At 40.7% G+C, this 18,515-nt stretch overlaps 1 protein-coding gene across 27 annotated transcripts in view; it reads left to right on the top strand.

The window, feature by feature from the left end:
* Window positions 1-866: 866 nt before the first annotated feature.
* The window catches only part of KTN1 (kinectin 1), a gene marked incomplete at its 3' end in the record, with an annotated part of 104,099 nt that continues 86,450 nt past the window's right edge, over window positions 867-18,515 (top strand). For 13 of the 27 annotated variants that reach the window (XM_081113510.1, XM_081113503.1, XM_081113502.1 and 10 more), the window contains exons 1-5: window positions 867-1,225; window positions 7,771-8,323; window positions 11,123-11,269; window positions 12,862-13,029; window positions 14,276-14,406. In XM_081113510.1, coding sequence (XP_080969636.1) covers window positions 7,798-8,323; window positions 11,123-11,269; window positions 12,862-13,029; window positions 14,276-14,406 — 972 coding nt within the window. In that variant the 5' untranslated portion in view covers window positions 867-1,225; window positions 7,771-7,797. Of the gene's footprint in view, window positions 1,226-7,770; window positions 8,324-11,122; window positions 11,270-12,861; window positions 13,030-14,275; window positions 14,407-17,912; window positions 18,002-18,515 lie in introns of all 27 variants that reach the window. The other 14 variants (XM_081113511.1, XM_081113505.1, XM_081113504.1 and 11 more) reach the window with 2 other exon arrangements.

Here is an 18,515-nt window from a genome sequence, read left to right as displayed (position 1 = left end):
AAAATAAGACCGAATGCGCGTTTGGAGAACAGAGTGGCTGAAGACTTTGGGAATTCTCAACATCTCAGGCTACCACAAACTGTTCAGCTTTCATCTGTACTTTGGAGGTGCGCTAGAAAGCTAAGACAACGTAAGAATACAAATGTACGCTTTTCGCCAGCCCCTAGACAGGAAATTCTCTGTTGGTGTAGCAATTGCTCTGCTGTTCGCCCCGCTAAGGACTTGCTCCTGTTCCCTCTTTGTCAGGATGCAAGGGGAGGTGTTCGTGAGGAGTCTCGGTTTTACGTATCTCTTATTCACACTCCCACAGAACTGGAATCATTTCGAGCTCTCATAACTTTTGCGGAGACCTTGCAGTATTTTGTACATGTTCTGGGCGGTGCCGGGAGTTCTGCGAGAGGTCGGTAAGCACTAGGTGAGGACGAGGAACACATCTTACTTGCCGGCGGACCAGGAAGGTCGCTGCCCTCCTTTCAGCAAAGAGCGAACTTACTAGCAGGCACGCGGGCCAACTCTTCCTCTTCGCTGCAGCTTCTGGTTGTTTCCTCCGGCTTCAAGAGAGCCCGCCAGCCAGCAGCTCATCATATTTGCACACTATTTATTTGGGTCGGTTTTTAATTGTTCTCTCCGTTTGAAGCTAGGGTTGCCTGAACGCTAATGCAAAGAGAAAGACGTAGGAGCGAAAGGTTTCGTTTTGATTTCGGGAGAGGAATCTGGGATGGGCAGGGTGAAATCTAGTACCATTTGCTTAAGGTTACAAAAAAAATAAAAAGTCACCCAGTGTGGAGGTCCCCGTAAGATGAAACCAGCTTTGGGGGAAGGCGAGAGAGAGAAAGAGAAGAGGGGGCGGGGGAAGAAGGGAGGGAGAGAAAGAGGGGGGCAGGGCTAAGGAATGAAGGAAGTGCCGCCGAGCCTCCAGCCCCGAGCTCCTACCCCCACCAGCGGCGGAACGTTATCTCGGGGGACCGCCCCGGAATCCCGAGCAGCCCCACGCGGGGGCTTCTCAGCGCGCGCGGGGGCCCAGGCGGCGGGCGCCTGTCCCTTTAAGGGGCCGGTCTCCGGGCACCGCCGGCCCAGACGCCCGGACGTGCCGGGGCCGCCCCGCCCCGTGCCGGGCGGCGCGACGGCACCTGAGCAACTGCGGTGGCGGCACCTCGGAGCTGGCGGTCGGGCTGTCGTGCGGGCGCCGCCGTGTCTTCCCGGTCTCCTCCCCCCGCCGTGCAGGGTAAGGACGAGCAGGCGGCGTCGGGTCGGGGCGCCGGCCGCGGGGACCGCGGGGTGGGGGCAGCGCCGGCCCCGGGGCCCCGGACGGGAGGGCCGCACCGGTTCGGGGGCGCGGCCGCGGGGCCCGAGCACGGCCCGCCGTCCGCCGGGTAGGCCTCGGGCGCCGGGTCCCGCCGCCGGACTCCAGCTCGGGCTGGGCCTTGGCGGCGGCGGGCTCCCCGGGCGGCTCGGCCTCACGGGCCGCCCGCTCACGGCCCGACCCCGGCTCTGCCGCGGCGCCTCCGAGCGCGACCCAGGTCTCCCCGAGGACGTCTCTCGAGGGCGAGGTCGGCGGGAGAGGGCCCTGGGGTGACGGAGGCGCCTATTTTTAGCCGGGCCTGCGGGCCCCCGGGAGGGAAGGCGGATGACCGCCTCCGGGGCCGGTGGACGGAGGGAGCGCGTCTCCGGCGCGTCCCTGGGCCGGATGGGCCACGCGTGCGCCATGCTGGAATTTCAGCCTCGCCTCCCGGACTCCGAGCGCCCGGCCCTCGCCCCTCCCAGGGCCCCTTCCCGCCGCCCGGTGCGCGTCCCGGGTTATGGTGGGGGGCGGTTGGGGATGGGACCGCTCCGGGAGGGGAGAGTTTGGGAAAACGTGTGGCTCGCCCTCGAGAGCAGGGAAGTTCTCCCTTCCTCTCCCGGAGGGGTGTGTCTTCCTTACCGCTCCCCCTCCCCCTTCGGTGTCCAACAATGAGATTTTTGGCGTTGGGATCTGGGCGGAAAGCCCCGCTGGCCGCCTAGAAACGTGTCTCTGCCAGGAGATACCTGGCGGGGGCCGTGCAGCCCCGCTCGGCGGGCGGTGGTGCAGGAGCCCGCGGGCCCCGGCGCCTCCTGACCTCGTCCAGCGGCGCCGAGATTCGGTTCGAGACGGGGCTGTCGGGTCTTAGCCGCCCCTCCCGGGAGGAAAGAGCCCAAACTCGTGGTTGGGCCTGGACTCGGAAAGGATCCCTTCGCAGGTGTGGGAACAAGCACTGCTTGAAAAGCTGCCGCGGAAGTTCACTGTTCAGAGTTGTGGGTGTGTTTCCAGATGCTTTGGGAAACGTAGATGCTCATCGCCCGCCGAAGGTAAACACGTTGGGATGAACCGAACACCGAGTTGTGCAGGAATTGACCCAGCGTTTGAGTTCTTGCTTAATTAGATGCACTTGTCCTCCCTGCCGCACCGAGCGAGCGGGCACTTGGCAGCCCTGTCTCCAGTTTTGGCCGAAGCAGTTGCTGATGAGCCTGCAGTGATCGTCCCAAGAATAACCCTGGAGAATTCTTGCGTTGATCTGTGGTTCTGGTCTCCGTGCTTTGCTGTCGATTATCAGATTGTGTTCTCCGACAAAAAGAGGCTCTCCCCACCCCCTTTTGTTCAAGGATTTAGCAAGAAGTAGCGGGGTTTATTGTTTGTAGGTCCTAAGAACAGTTCTTTACTCCCCTCCCCCAACATTGCATTAGAAATGTCTCTCCTCAGTTTGCAGCATCACCAATTTATAACAGTACTCTGTTAGGTGAGCTTAGAAAATGAGGTGTTCTATTTACTTTAACTTTCTGAGACTCACTCTGAAACTTCAACTATAACAAAGCTTAGTGAAAAACTTCCTTAACTGTATTAAGCACTTTGAAATTATAAAGGCTATTCAGTATTACTTAACCCTGATGACTCAGGGTCAACATTATGAAGAGCCATTAATACATGATTTTGGTTCTAATTCAGTTTTTTTCTATATCCTTCTTTAATATCAGTAGTCTCTTCTGTTTGGTATGTTATCTTGGGTCTTTCATCCCAAACCTCCTTCTAATTTGTAAGTGTTGATTAGCTGTTAGTAGGTAGGACATTTTAATAATTAGACGGTAAATAACAGTCTAGCTTTTCTAAAGGACTCAAGTGAAAGATTTTTTTGAGGCTTAACTTTTAAAGGACCCGTGCTTTAGGATTGTTACTATCACTAAGTTCTTAACTTGAATTTTATTTGAAACATGTCAAGGATGTATTTTTAAAAATGTTTATTTATTTGAGAGAGAGGGGGAGGGAGAGGGCTAGAGAGAGAGAGGGCTAGAGAGGACTAGAAACACCAGTGAGAGAGAAACATGGATTGGCTTCCTACTGCACGTGTATCCTGACTGGAATTGAACCGGGGACCTCCTGGTTCATGTGTCCACACTCAACCACTGAGCCACACTGGCCAGACTAATTGGTTTGATGTTAAAAAGATAAGAGGCAAAATATACTTTTAGTACTAAGAATACTAAGTAGAGACTCTAATGGGAAATACAGTGTTCTTAGGAGATGTCTAAGAAATGCTCACCTCTTTTTTAAAGATAAAATTAGTATTTTACACATCACCTTAACTGCTCTGGGCTGATTAAGAACTTTTAACCTTAAATCTGGTCTCAGCAAAGTGATTTGTACACTAAGTGAAACTGTTTACACTCCCCTGCTTTCAGGGCATTGCTTTTTTGGTTTCTCTTCTTACTAATTGCTTTGCTCATACTGTCTTTATGATTCCTCTGTTCTTGAGGTTGGAATGTTTAGTCCTTGGTTCACTTTTTTTTAATACTTCCCTGGTGATCTCATGCTGATGGCTGCCATATTTATATCTGCAGTTCAGACTTCCCTCCTGCATTCCAGACAACCTGTTCCACATTTCACCTTGGATGTTAAGTATAGTAAACCCTTGATTTTTGTGGACCTCAATATAACGGACTTTGGATTTATCACACAAAATTTCTGGTTCCTATGTGATGTGTGGAAATTAATACCCTGTTAATTTTTAAGTGCTTTTAACCAAGATTTGCTTATTAAGTTAACGGGTTTTTTTTGTTGTTGTTATTAATAAAGTTATTTTAAACAAATTTTAGTGAATAGGCCATGTGTTGGAAAAAACAGTGTAATAATTTCACCAATATAAATAAATATTAGATATCTACAACTATAGTCTACATATTTAAATCCAAGAATCACTGCTTGGAAACAATGATGGGTAATGATTAGCACGTGATCACACTGCATAGTGCATGCTAATTGGTTCTGTTGTCTCCTGGCATGACTTTCTGAAGCAGTTTTAACCGATATTTCCTTCTGTGCTAAGTCACACCACAGCCATGTGCTCTCGGTGACTGGTGAATGGACCATTTCCTAGACTGAATAGGTATAAATTTAAAATTAAGTATAAATTTAAAATTAAGTAATAAATATAGAAAACTTTTCTGTGAAATTAAAATTTCAAACATACTTAATTTTAATTACACAAACGTGTCTTACAAGTAAAAACGGGTAAACTAACTAATTTGTTATTTTTTAAACATATGCATTCAGAAAACCTAACGGACTTTTGGCTTTAACGGACACCCCTTGCCTGAATTAGTCCTTTATATTGAGGTTTCACTGTAGTCAACTTAAACTAAACTTCCATTTTCCTTTTTAAACCTGCCTCAGGTGCAGTCTGATTTATCTCTTTTGATGGCTGTTCCATTCAACATTCAGGCAAAAAACCTGTTGGAGTTATCCCTGACTTATCTCTTTCACACTTGGCATTCTGACTCTGTTTCATTTTGAAAATGTATTCAGAATTAAATCACTTCTTACCTCCTCCATGGCTCACTAAGCTTGTCCAAGCCATTCTTATCTCTTGCCTAGATTTCTGTAGTCAGTCTTCCAACTGGTCTCCCTGCTTCTACCTACCCTAGCTCCCTACAGTCTTTGTCAACATAGTAACCAGATCATATCACTTCTCTTCAAAACCCTGTAGGGCCTTTCCATATGCAGAGTAAAAGATGAAGTCTGTATGGCCTACAAGGCCTTCAGAAGTTGGGCACTCCTACTTTCCCATCACCCCTTACCTGTCTTAATTTAGTTGCTACTCTTCCCCCTGTTTATTTCCCTCCAGCCCAACTAACTGTCTTAGGGCCTTTAAACTAACTGCTTCCCCTCCTTGGACCACCTTTTTTTCCTAAGATATTTGCATGGCTGACTCTCATGTCTCCTTCAAATCGTTGCTTTTCAATGGTCTATCTTACTTTACTATTTTATTTAAAGCTGCATTCCCCTACTTATGATCTGTATCTTGCTCTATTTTCTTCATAGCACTTGTCACCTTCCAACAAACTATGTATATTCTACTTAATTGTGTTTATTGTTTCTTCTCTTTGCCCCCAAACACATACTATAATGTAACCTCTCTGAGGTCAGGACTTTTTGTCTGTTTTGTTTATTGAGTGTTTAGGGCAGTGCTTGGCACATAGCATGTGCTCAATAAAGATTTGTTAATGACGAATGAAATCCTTACCCTGCAGTTCCTTACCTCATTTTTGGACACATGTAGTTTTCAGTTTGCTCATGTGGTTTTCAACTTCAGTTAGTCAGAGAGTAGGAGAAAAGTGGTATTGGGGCTTTTGGGGACCCCTTGGTGGACGGAATGATGTTAGAGTGCAATGGAAACCTTTTTCTCAGCCCTATGTGATTAGGACCATTGGTTAGGTTGGTTAAAGCAGGAACTGAAAGTATCTGTATGCCTTAAATATTTTATTTTAACTGAAAACATTTTTATTTGTCTTATTTTTTGGATCAATCTTTTGTCTTTGAATTGGGGGGCGGGGGGGGGAGGGAGTATCTTCTGATCTTTTTTCCATAAATCATACCCTAAAAGCATTGTTGGTAATTTCTACTATTGGTTTCTTTAAAGGGGAATGAAAATGTGGCCACTAGAAATTTTCCAAGTTGAAAGTCAAGTCATTCTAGATTTCTTTACTTCATCAAGGCCTTCCAAAGGATTTAATTTAGTTTTCATAGCAATAGCAGCTATTGTCTTTATATTCTCACTAGTGACCCAGCACACGAAATCACGCGAGACCTGGGATCCCAGACCCCTCCGCACCACGGGACTCCCCCGAGTCCCACCAGCGCTATGAGACCCAGAGTCAAGTCCCTGCCCATCCACACGCGCCTCGCTGTGCACGCAACCTCCTGGTGACTGGTCTTTGGTCGTTATGGCGTTAAGGCCACTGCGTTTTTATAATATAGATGGGTTTTTATAAAATAGATATTTAGTGGATTTATAAAAATAAATGACTACAGCCTGGTTGGTGTGCTCTGTGGTTGAGTGTCGACCCATGCACCAAGAGGTTGCCGGTTCAATTGATCAGTGCACATGCCTGGGCTCTTTCCTCAGTACAGGGTGTGCAGGAGGCAGCCCATCGATGTTTCTCCCTCATTGATGTTTCTGTAGCGCTCCTTCTCCCTTCTTCTCTCTCTAAAGTCAATAAAAATACACACACAAAAATAAATAAATTACTACACAGGAGAATAGACTGCTAGCCAGAATCATTAGCTTTCTGTAGACACCAGTCCATGTATTTCTACCTAGGGGAGAAATGTCATTTAATTCAGTGAGAGGTTCTTTAAAGTGGTTTCCATATTGAGTAGGCTCTATAGGAGCCTTGAGATCCTAGCTGCCTATCATTACTAGAGGAGAATGTCGCTTATCTACCTTTCTTTATTTTCACTCTGAGTAACACCTATAATTAGTTATCAGAACTTATATGATTTTCATATATATTGTCTTTCAAGAGTCTTGATGTTCTACATGCTCCCTGGAAAATGTGGGACAGTTATTTTTTATTCTTGCACACAAGTCATTTAAGTTGTCAAGGAAATAGTCTGATTTGGTTTAATAAGCTGGAAGTCATTAGTTAGACTTAAGTCTTAAACCTCATTAAATCTAAGATTTTTATGCAAGCTTCTTACTGCTCAGTTCTTTAATTATAGAATGTATGATGTAGTGAAAAGAGCATAGGTGCCAAGGAATCTGAAGAGCTTGGGTTTGATTGTGGCTTTGCTGATTATTGCCACTTAATGTATGTGTGAACTTACTATCTTACTTAACTGGCCTGAGGTTCATTTGCCTTGTTTATATGATCTTAGTAGTTGCTACATAAGTGATGGGTAACATTGGAGTGCTTATTTGCTCTAAGGTTCTGTAAATACTTTATGTACAGTATCATTTCATTCTCTCAAACTTATGACATAGGTACTATTTGGTAGAATAAAGGTGCTAGCAGTTTGTGAGTGGGCTCCACTCTCTAAAAGGAGTAATGAACCACCTCTATTTTTTTATTATTAAGAGTGTAGTACTTTTAGTTAATACCCATTGTGTTGATAGTAGTTAATACCACTTTATTTCCATACATAATAATATTCATGAATATTGTACAATAAAAGTACTAATGAAGTATTAAAGGTGGATATTTGGGGGAAAAATGGATGTCTTAAGTTTTTTTCCTCCTATTAGCATCTTTTCACATGATTGAAAAATGGAAGGATGTGTTACACTTGTTCTAATTACCACACATTTTTCTTCCATAGTGTATTTGAACCTTGTACTTGGCAAGGTAATCAAGTATGTGATTTAAACAACTAACCTGATTAGATTTATAGATCAGGTTAGATCTGAAATGCCACTTGAAAGAGCAGAGGTTTTGTGTATTTAATTTTTATAAGACTAAGTTTTTTTTTTCTTTCTCTTTTAGGCTTTATAGGATCACATTAACAAAAGCATGATGGAATTTTATGAGTCAACATATTTTATTGTTCTTATTCCTTCAGTAGTTATAACAGTAATATTCCTCTTCTTCTGGCTTTTCATGAAAGAAACATTATATGATGAAGTTCTTGCAAAACAGAAGAGAGAACAAAAGCTTATTCCTACCAAAACAGATAAAAAGAAGGCAGAAAAGAAAAAGAATAAAAAGAAAGAAATCCAGAATGGGAACCTTCATGAATCCGATTCTGAGAGTGTACCCCGGGACTTTAAATTATCTGATGCCTTGGCTGTAGAAGATGAGCAACTTGTACCTGTTCCACTGAATGTGGTTGAAACTTCTAGTAGTGTTAGAGAAAGAAAAAAGAAGGAAAAGAAACACAAGCCTGTACTTGAAGAGCAGATCACCAAAGAAAGTGATGTATCAAAGATTCCAAGCAAAAAAGTAGAACCTGTCCCAGTTACTAAACAGCCCACACCCCCCTCTGAAACAGCTGCCTCAAAGAAGAAACCAGGACAGAAGAAGTCTAAAAATGGAAGCGGTATTATAATCTATTTAACTTTATTAGATGATAGTATTTGTTTTTAATAACTTTAGAGCTTGAAATTCACACCTAATAAAGTATTAGATGTGCATACAAAATGTTAAATGCTGAGTCTGAAACGAAATCATTATCCTTTTTACTGTGTGTTTGCTTTCATTAACATTAATTGCTGATAGAAATAATTGGTATTGATCATAAAACAGCATTTAAAATTAAACTTCATATTACAAGTATTGGAAAGACCTTTAATAGAAACATAAAATCAAACTGTTTTACTAACACCACAAGGGATCTTTAAGTACCAGCAGTTAGAAACTTACTTATTTCAATCAATGCTGTCTAATCAGTGTGATAAGAATTAAAGATGAAAAGATAAATTAGATATATCTTTTCATTCTTGATTGATTTTGCAAACATTTAGTAGACATCTGTTTTATGGTAGGCATTATACTAGATGCCAGGACTACAGAGATGAATTGTGCATTTTCAAGGTATTTACATTCTAGCTGTAGATACAAACATCTATATATATATATAAAAGCCTAAGCGACCGTTTGACCATTCGACCACCAGGAGGCATATGCTCAAAAATAGAGGCATAGAAACATGCAACAGACTGATGAATCTCAGAGGGAAGAGGGGGAAGGAGGAGGGCGGGAAGAGAGTAACCAAAGATCTTATATGCATACTAGAGGTCCGGTGCATGGACCAGTGGGTTCCCTCGGCCTGGCCTGCGGGGATTGGGCTGAAACCGGCGTCCGATATCTCCTGAGGGATCCCGGATTGCAAGAGGCCAGGCTGAGGGACCCCACTGGTGTACAAATCTGTGCTCCGGGCCTCTAGTAAATATTATAAAATAAAAAGTTACCTATAATGATCTATGCATATCTAAACCAGTTTAGGAGTTCTGTTTGGCCAATTAGTTCATATAATGACTGAAATTAATCTAAAAGGTTGAGTAAATACTAGCTAGTTTATTTGGATGGCTGGGAAGGGCTGGGGATAGGGTATTACAAGAAGAGGGGAGAAGGACATATAAGCCAATAATAAAATGTCATTTATATAAGAGATGTGTAAAGTATAGAAGAAGTACAGAGGTCTAAACAAATATTTACGGAGACCAGGGGAAAAAAGCTTTACAGAGGAGGGAGTGCCTAAGCCGGGTCTTCCAGGGTGAATCATGTCACCAAGCAAATAGTGGGGTCTTATTCCATACTAGGGGCCCAGTGCACGAATTCGTGCACCTTGAAAGGCACTGTGTGCTGCGAGGCTGCGGTGGGCACAGGGGTGGGTCTCGGCCGATCTTCCAGGCCCCTGCCCAGCCCCTCCTGCTGTGGCCCCTGGTCCCCTCTCTGCTGACAGCCCTGCTCCTGCCGCTGCTGCTGCTGCTGCTGCTGCTGTTGCTGCCACGCGGTGACAGTGCTGGCCCTGCTCGCACCCGCTGATGGTGTGGAGCGATTGGGGCCAGTGCCAGCAGTGGGAGCGAGCAGGGCCATTGCTGGCAGTAGGTGCGAGAGACAGCTTCCGGTCCTGATCGCCTCTCAGGAGCAAGGGGAGGTGGAGAAGCCCTGAGAGGCGATTGGGGCTGGCAGCCGTGCTTGTACCCGCTGATGGCGCCGAGGGATAGGGGCCGGTGCCACGTGCCGGTAGTGGGTGTGAGTGCGGCCTGCACCAGCAGCAGGTGCGAGCGCTGGGTGGGACTGCAGCGCAGGGGAGCAAAGAATTTTTAGTAACCACCGGAGGCTTGCCTCATGACAGCAACCAGTGCCCCGCCTTGGTCTGGTGCCCCACTCACCTCCACCATCCCGCCACGGCCGATGCCCATCATGTTCCGCGTGAACCCCCTGGTGGTCAGCGCATGTCATAGCGACCAGTTGTTTGGTTGTTCCACCGTTCGGTCTATTTGCATATTATGGTTTTATATATATAGATTGGTAGAATATCATGTGTAAAGGCACAAAGGTATAAGAATTCAGTGTATTGCCCTGTCTGGTATAAGTGATTAGAGCATCGGCCCAAGCATGGAAACATCGAGGGTTTGATTCCTTGTCAAGGGCACATACCTGGGTTGCAGGTTCGATGCCTATCCCCAGTCAGGGTGTGTGTGGGAGGCAACCAATTGATGTGTCTCTCTCACATTAATGTTCCTCTCCCTACCCTCCCACTCTCTCCCTCCCACTCCCTGCTTCCCACTTTATGAAATCAATGAAAAAACATCCTCACCAAAAAAAGAATGCAGTGTATTGTTGAACCGTGAAATATGAGGAGTAGGGAGTGGTAGGAAACAAAGCTGAAAAGATATGCAGTGGTTAGTTCATGATGGCTTTTCTATACTGTGCTAAGGAGCTGGGTTGTGATAGTTTAGCCATTGTTGAAGACTTTCAGGTAGGTTAGTTACATGGTCAGATTTATGTTTTAGAAAGACATCTTTGGTCGAACTTGGTAGTATAAATTACATGGGACAGTATTTGATATAGGCAGACTATATCAAAAAGGTTATTGCTTTCCAAAGTTAAGTTGAGGGACTCAGCTATAGTAGTCACAGAAGAAATGGTACATTAGGAATGGCTGAAAAATGGGATTTAAAAGAAGGAGCAAGTGCTAGAATTCTTGATGAAATTAAAGAGCAGGTGTAGCAAAGTAAGAAAGCTACAATGACAAGTTATTAGTGGAAGTTATATATCAGAGCTTAAATTTGGGTGGTAAAGCATTCTTTGAGTTATTTATTAACAATTGTATCTTTTCTGATTATTTTCCTTTATTTTTAATATGATTTTTTATTTATTTTTAATAAAGATGATCAGGATAAAAAGGTGGAAACTCTTATGGTACCTTCAAAAAAGCAAGAATCATTACCCCTCCACCAAGAGACTAAACAAGAAAGTGGATCAGGAAAGAAGAAAGTTTCATCAAAGAAACAAAAGACAGAAAATGGTGAAATGTGTAGATACATATTTTATAAATACTAATTCTATAGCAGTACACTATGATAAGGACCCTAGAGACTTCACATACTCTTTAATTTCCAGTTGAATGTATACTTTAATAGCTTTAATACTAATGTGAGTCCAGGGTTCTCTTTAGCCTTGTGGGTTTGTAGTACTTTGACAGATGGGCAGGGTATAAGTTTGTGATAAAGAAGTATTTATAGTTTAAATATATTCTCATGCTGAACTACATTTTGAAAATAGTGTAAATGGCATACAAACTTTTTGGAAGAAAAGGATTCCTGAAATATTTATACTTTTTAATATCACTTAAGGATTATGTTTGATAACATTAGCTTGATCTGTCATTACTTTATATTCCCAACTATTTCCTGAATATAATTTGCATGTATATATGGGAAGCATCCAATTAAATGTGGTAGTGCAATTTTTATATGTACAGAGTTATCCAGGAGAAACTTAACTGAAATTTATGTAGTTTAAACAGTAATTTTTAAGTAATATTGGGCCGTGTTATCAACTAGTGCTACAAAATAGTAAAATTGAAAAAGGAAAAAATTAAATTCTATTATTTGCATTAAAATTACAACACATATCAAGCAATCAGGTATAAAAAATATTATGCAAAAACATTTCATAACATTAAATTTTACGTTTTAAGTAAAAGAACTATGCATGCCCAATTTTTTCAAAACGTAGGAATATAGAGAGATTCCCATATAAATATGGAAGTTTGTATCTCTGACCAACAGGAGACTTTACTGTTCATACTCATAGAGTTTTTCCCATTAAAATTAGGTACAAAGTAAGGAGGCTTTCTTCCTCCACTTTTATACAAAAATATATACTTTTATTGATTTCAGAGAGGAAGGCAGAGGGAGATAGAAACATCAATGATGAGAGAATCATTGATCAACTGCCTCCTACACACCCCCTACTGGGGATCGAGCCTGCAACCCAGGCACATGCCCTTGACCGGAATTGAACCCGGGACTCCTCAGTCACCAGGCCGACCAGGCCGACGCTCTATCCACTGAGCCGAGCCAAACTGGCTATAGCTCTTCCTCCACTTTTAATGTTGTTCTGGAAGTTTTAACCAATGTAGTAAGATGTGCCACAGAAATTGGAGGCATACTATTAGAAGTAAGAAGATATCTAGAAGAAACATTGACTGATTTGTGTACTTAGCAAGTCAGAGGAACTCAATTAGAAATTATCACATTCAACAAAGAATCAAAGAAAAATTAATTTTTTCTTGAGCATTAATTAAATGTAAATGGATTCTTAAAACAGAAGAAAAATGAGAACCAACTAAAATGTAAAGGATGTATAAGAAGAAATTTTCAGGTACTATTAGAAAGAGATAAGCTGCAAATTTTTAGATGATTTAAATGTTTACTGTGAAATAATATTGAACTGGTACTGTGTTTTGACTTTTTAAATGATAAAATAGAAATTTAAAGCCAAATTTAGGTAGTATTAGAGATTTGAAAATAACTGCATTTATCATTAAACTTAAATGTGCTTACATGATATTTACTGCTGTAAAAAAATACTAATTATAATGTTTTTGAATTTAAATTGCAGTCCTGGTAGATGAACCTCTTATTCATGCAACTACTTATATTCCTTTGATGGATAATGCAGACTCAAGTCCTGTGGTGAAGAGAGAGGTTATTGATCTGATTAAACCTAACCAAGTAGAAGGAATCCAGAAAATGGGGGCTAAAAAACTGAGGGTGGAAACTGATAAAGGTAACATACAGAATGAGGCAATCTATTGTATTGAAAAAACATTTTTGAGTTCTAATGGAATTGAGTACATTTTCTCATAGAAGCAATGAATCACAAAAGACTAATAGAATATTGTAGTAAAGGATTTATTGGTAGTTTTCTAGTCCAACCTCAGTTTTTGGACACTGGCTTTGATTTGAGCAAGGGCTCACAGCTATTTTGGTGTCTGGTGATCTTTTCCCTTCTATGATTGTCTTATGCAAGATTTCTATGCTAATTCACAATCACCTTTTATTTTTATTATCATTTTTAACTTTAACTTTATTGTTGAAAGTATTACAGATGTCCCCCTGTTTCTGCCCCCATTGACACCCTTCCCCACCCACTCCCATGCCTTAATCCCCCTGCCCCCCTTGCCCCCAGGCCTTTATCACACTATTCTCTATGTCCATGGGTTATGCATATATGCATTAAGTTCTTTGGTTAATTTTTTTTATTTTTTGGTTAATTTCTTAATAGATTAATTTTTTTAGAGTAGTTTTAGGTTTACAGTCAAGTTGAGTGGAAAGTACAGAGTTCTCACATACCCCTCGTCCCCACACATGCACACAATGCCTGTTTAAACTTAATAATGTAGCTGAAATATTAAAAGCCCTGGGCTTTTTCCGGTCTAATGGGTGGCAGTTGCTTTTAGGAAGAGTAAGTTGATGCCTAATATGAGAGCACTCGAGGAATTGAGATGGGTGAGTCAGATGTCTGATACATGGATTTTTCTAAATGCTGGGATTTCCTTGTATGTATTTGAAAAATCAGATTTCCTTTTAATAATTATCCTCGATCTTATTTTCTCACCTTTAAAATTTGGTTTATATGTCATGAGTATTAAGGTTAAATGAGAATATTTGTGAACATATCTAGTATAGATGCTATTACATCCTAGAGACTTGAGTGATTTTTTTGTTTTTAAAGTGAGGGCATATTGGCACCTTAGTATTAAATTTTTGAATTTAAATTGCAGTCTTGGTAGATGAACCAAGTATTGTACAGTTTGAGCAAATTGTCAGTTAATGTAATTCATTCCATATTACATTAAAGATGCTTAAACACTTGCTCTCTCTTGACTAGAGTATTTATTTTTGTTTGACGCAATATAAGTCTGTTTTGTCTTGGTTATTTTCTGGGTTAAGAATTCTTGATGCTTGCTTTACTGAAGTTACTGTGTCTTTTAAATGCCACCAAATGTTATTTTGTTTTGTTTTGCTTTTAGAAAATGCTGAAATGAAATTTAAAGATTTTATTCTGTCCTTGAAGACTATGATATTTTCTGAAGATGAAGCCCTTTGTGTTGTAGACCTGCTAAAGGAGAAGTCTGGTGTGATACAGGATGCTTTAAAGAAGGTAAGCATATTTTTGGTTATGAACATATGTGGAAGCAGATTAGAAGTTCTCCAAGCAAAACTTTTGCTAGAGCAATAAATTATCATCTACTTCCATTCTTTATACCCCAAAGTTTATGGCCACATTTAGAAGTTCTAGAATGCCCTTAGAAGTTATTTCATATACCCACACTAATCAGTACACTTACTTAGGTGTGTGTGTCATTAGATGCTTTGACAAAACCAAATTGCTTACAAGTAAGATGATTTATTTCACTTTAAAGTCTTTTGGCTCATGGCTAAGTTATACTTTGCTATCTTCTAATTGGAAGTATTGAAAGCAAGTTCAGGTGATTTCTGGATAGCATATAGGGAATATTTTTGTGACTGAAGATAGCACCATTCAAAAACCTGGGAATTTGTTATTGTTGTCTGTGCATGTATATAGTATTACCCTTGTAAAATAAATAAATTATTTGGATAGTGTAATCATTGCTATGACTAAAATAAGTAAGGAAACAACAACACAAAAACAAAATCTGTGGAGTTAATATTTAATTCCTCATGAGTCTTGCTCACTATATTATGTGTACTATGTTATACTGGGAAAGGTGACAAGTTTTTATGTGTTACTTGTGTAACACAAGATGACACAATTTCTGGTATTCATTATTTGATGTAGCCTTAATTGTTCTAAACACACACACATTAAACCCCCTACCCCCCAAAAAGCACTAGTTATCTGCTTTAAAACCTTGAGTGGCTTCCATATTTTCTTAAACACACCCCACCCCCACCCCCTACCCCATCCAAGCTATCACTTCTCACCTGATTGTCTTCAATAGTCTCCAAGGTAATGTTTCTGCTTTCCCTGTTAGTCCTCTAATTTATTTTTTTAATACAACTGCAAGGTGACCTTTATAAACCCTTAGGTGTCTTTCTCTTTGCAATTAGAATATAACCCAAATTCCTTAGCAGGACTTTGTCTATCTCTCTAACCTTACCTCATGGCATTTTCCCTGTCACTCACTACATTTCACCTATTCTAGGTCTCTTCTGGTTCCTCTAGAGCAGGGATGGGGAATGTCCAGCCAGAAATAATTTGATCTGGCTCTGCCAAGGCATTAGGGGTGTATTTGACCAAATATAGCAGGCTCATTTTAAGTTGATAATTTTGTATGGCCTGCGAATGATGTTCTAAATATCCAGTGGCCCTTGGCAGAAAAAAGGTTCCCCACCCTTGCTCTAGAGCAGTGGTTCTCAACCGTCCTAATGCCGTGACCCTTTAATACAGTTCCTCATGTTGTGGTGACCCCCCAATTTCATTGTTACAAATTGGACATAATTAAAGCATAGTGATTAATCACAAAAACAATATGTAATTATATATGTGTTTTCCGATGGTCTTAGGCAACCCCTGTGAAAGGGTCGTTCGACCCCCAAAGGGTTCGCGACCCACAGGTTGAGAACTGCTGCTCTAGAGCATACCAATCCTTCTATTTGGACTGTCCCAACAGCCCACACTCCCCTAACCTCCCAATTTCTCCCCTTGGCTAATGCTTCTTTCAGATCTCCACTTAAATATCCTTTCCTCATATAAAGATAATTTGAATTCCCCGTCCAAATAGTTTTCACTGTTGTTTCTCATAACTCTCTGGACTTTTTGTCGTAACATTTACTTAGCATTATAAGTCTGTCCATGCTTGTAAGTATCTATTGATAACGTGTTTTATAAACCTATGGCGTTTTACAATGTAGAGTGCTTGTTGGATAGTCTTCATATGGTATCAGCAATGGCCCAGAGTAAACAAGGTGTTTGAGGGTAATCAGAGTAAGTGTTATAACTCTATGTGACTTTGGATACAAAATCAGATTATTCTGCTGCAAAGAACATTCTTGAAATTATTGATGAATTTGTCACTTGATGTACTTCATTTTAATTGGATAAGTATATATAAAAAAGAGTAGTCATTTTATTGTTTGAAACAGTGTTGCACTTTAGTGAGTAGGTGGGAAATGAAACTCCCCTGGGTAGGTATTTTAGGCAGGCCAAGGAGGAATTGGGGACTGCTAAAGACAGCGTTTTGACATAAAGTATTTTGAAACTACATTTTTTCCCCCTTTCCTTGGAATGCTCTGGGTTTCTCTGGAGTGGTTCTATTCTCATCAGAAGGGACTCAGTGCCCTGTAGGTCCACTGTATCAGGGAAAGACTAGGTAAGTTTAATTTCTTCCTTTTTTGTCAGAGAAACTGAGTCTTGGTCAGACCTTTTAATAGATTTCAAGGTCCCAAATGTAAATGAATCCTCAATCTTATAAAGACCACTTGAGAGAAAGGGGGAAGATAAATGCAGGAGCATTTGCACAGGCATAGGGTATAGATAGAGGGGTTAGAAGACTTGCTGATTAATTACATATGGTGGTTAAAGAAGAGTCCTCTAGAATGAATGCTTGTTTTGCTCTTGAGTAACTGGATAGATTGTGGTGATAATGGTATTTGTGAACACTTGCAGAGGAAGAGAGAGTAGAGGATTGTTTTTTTTAGGAAGTTGTTTTAGGTATTCTTTGGATCATTTAAATGGATAGAATCATTTCACAATTGAATATATGTTTATTTCTCTGGAGTTGAAAAAGGATTTCAATGGAAGTGATTTAGGCAATTAATGTATTATCACCAATACGTATGGTGGATGTATATTAAAGCAGAGAGGATGTAAAGAGTGATAAGAAAGTTAAAGAATGAGAAACATTAACATTTAAAGGGCAGGGAAAGCCACCACAAAGAAGGAGAAGGAGACATATCAGGAGACAGTGGGATCACAGGTGCTTAGGGAGGATTGAAACTTTAGGGGTTGGGGAAGAGAGATTGCATAATTAGAGAGGAGGTATTATGTTGTGTGTGTGGGTGCACATGACTTGTGTTTAAGCTATACCACACTAGTACTGTATATTTAGAGTGTAGGTTAACATCTTGGGCCCTGGAGTTACATTTCCTGCATTCAAATCTGGGTTCTGCCACGTTGAACTTTGTGGCCTTAGATAGGTTACTTAACCTCGGTGCCTCAGTTTTCCCATCTCTGAAATGGGAATGATAATCAGGTTTTGAGAATTAAATGAGATATGTAGTAGGTGCTTAGAGTTCCTAGCCTACAGTAATTGCTCAAAATATGTTAACTGTTAATGTGATTACCATAAAAAATTTTAAAGATGTATTTGATTATCTTAGTTAATAGGTTAATTAGTTTCTTAGTATTGGCCTTTAAATACACTTGCCTCAATAATGTAATTTTTCAACTTTAAATTATTAACTGTTTTGGCCCCATGTTATATAATAGGAGGAAATCTGCTTACTTAAGTTTTTTCCTATCTTCTCTCTTCTTTCCTAGCTTTTGTTAATTATAACATTTGTTTATCAGGTACTTCTAATATTTATTGCTTCTTTTGTGACTATAATTCTCATGTTTGTTTTAGTCTTAATTCTACAGTTTAATGATGGGTTCAAAGCTTGATACCAGTTCTTTTGCCATAGCTTCTGTATTCATCTCTTGGTTGCCTGAAGTTGTTTTTCCTGGAATTTCTTCAAGAAGGGCTCATGGAAACTATATTTCCCAAATTCTGGCAAGTTAAATGCTTCTTTGTCATCTTTATACTTGAATGATAATTTGGTGGGGTATAATGTTTCTGGATGTCACTTTCTTTCCTTGAGAAATTTTCATATTTGCTTTACTATTCTCTACATTCAAATTGCTGGATACAGATCTGAGACCTGCCTGAATTTTGCACTCTTTTCATGTGTTTTTGTTGAACTATACTCACAATAAAAACATCGTTTGGGCAGTCAGCCAAGTTTTTATTATTTATTGGACTTTTCCAGTATATGCCCTACTGTACACACATCCAGGGATTCAGCTTCTTTGAAGTTTAGCAGTAATTTTACTATAATATGTCTGAGCATTGACTCCTTTATTAATATTACTTGGGATAAAGCATGTCTTTTCAATAATGAGATTCAGTGTCCCTTAAAAATAAGTAAAATAATGAGTATCAATTAAGCATATGTTGGATCTTCTTTGTTGTCTTTAATCTTTCATATTTATTTTAATTCTAAAAAAAAGCTTTTGGTTTATTTGCT

This window comes from Myotis nattereri, assembly GCF_964212035.1.
Source record: "Myotis nattereri genome assembly, chromosome: 1".
NCBI classification, from domain to species: domain Eukaryota; kingdom Metazoa; phylum Chordata; class Mammalia; order Chiroptera; family Vespertilionidae; genus Myotis; species Myotis nattereri.
The sequence above is the reverse complement of the archived record's forward strand: the minus strand, read 5'-3'. Positions and strand labels throughout refer to the sequence as shown.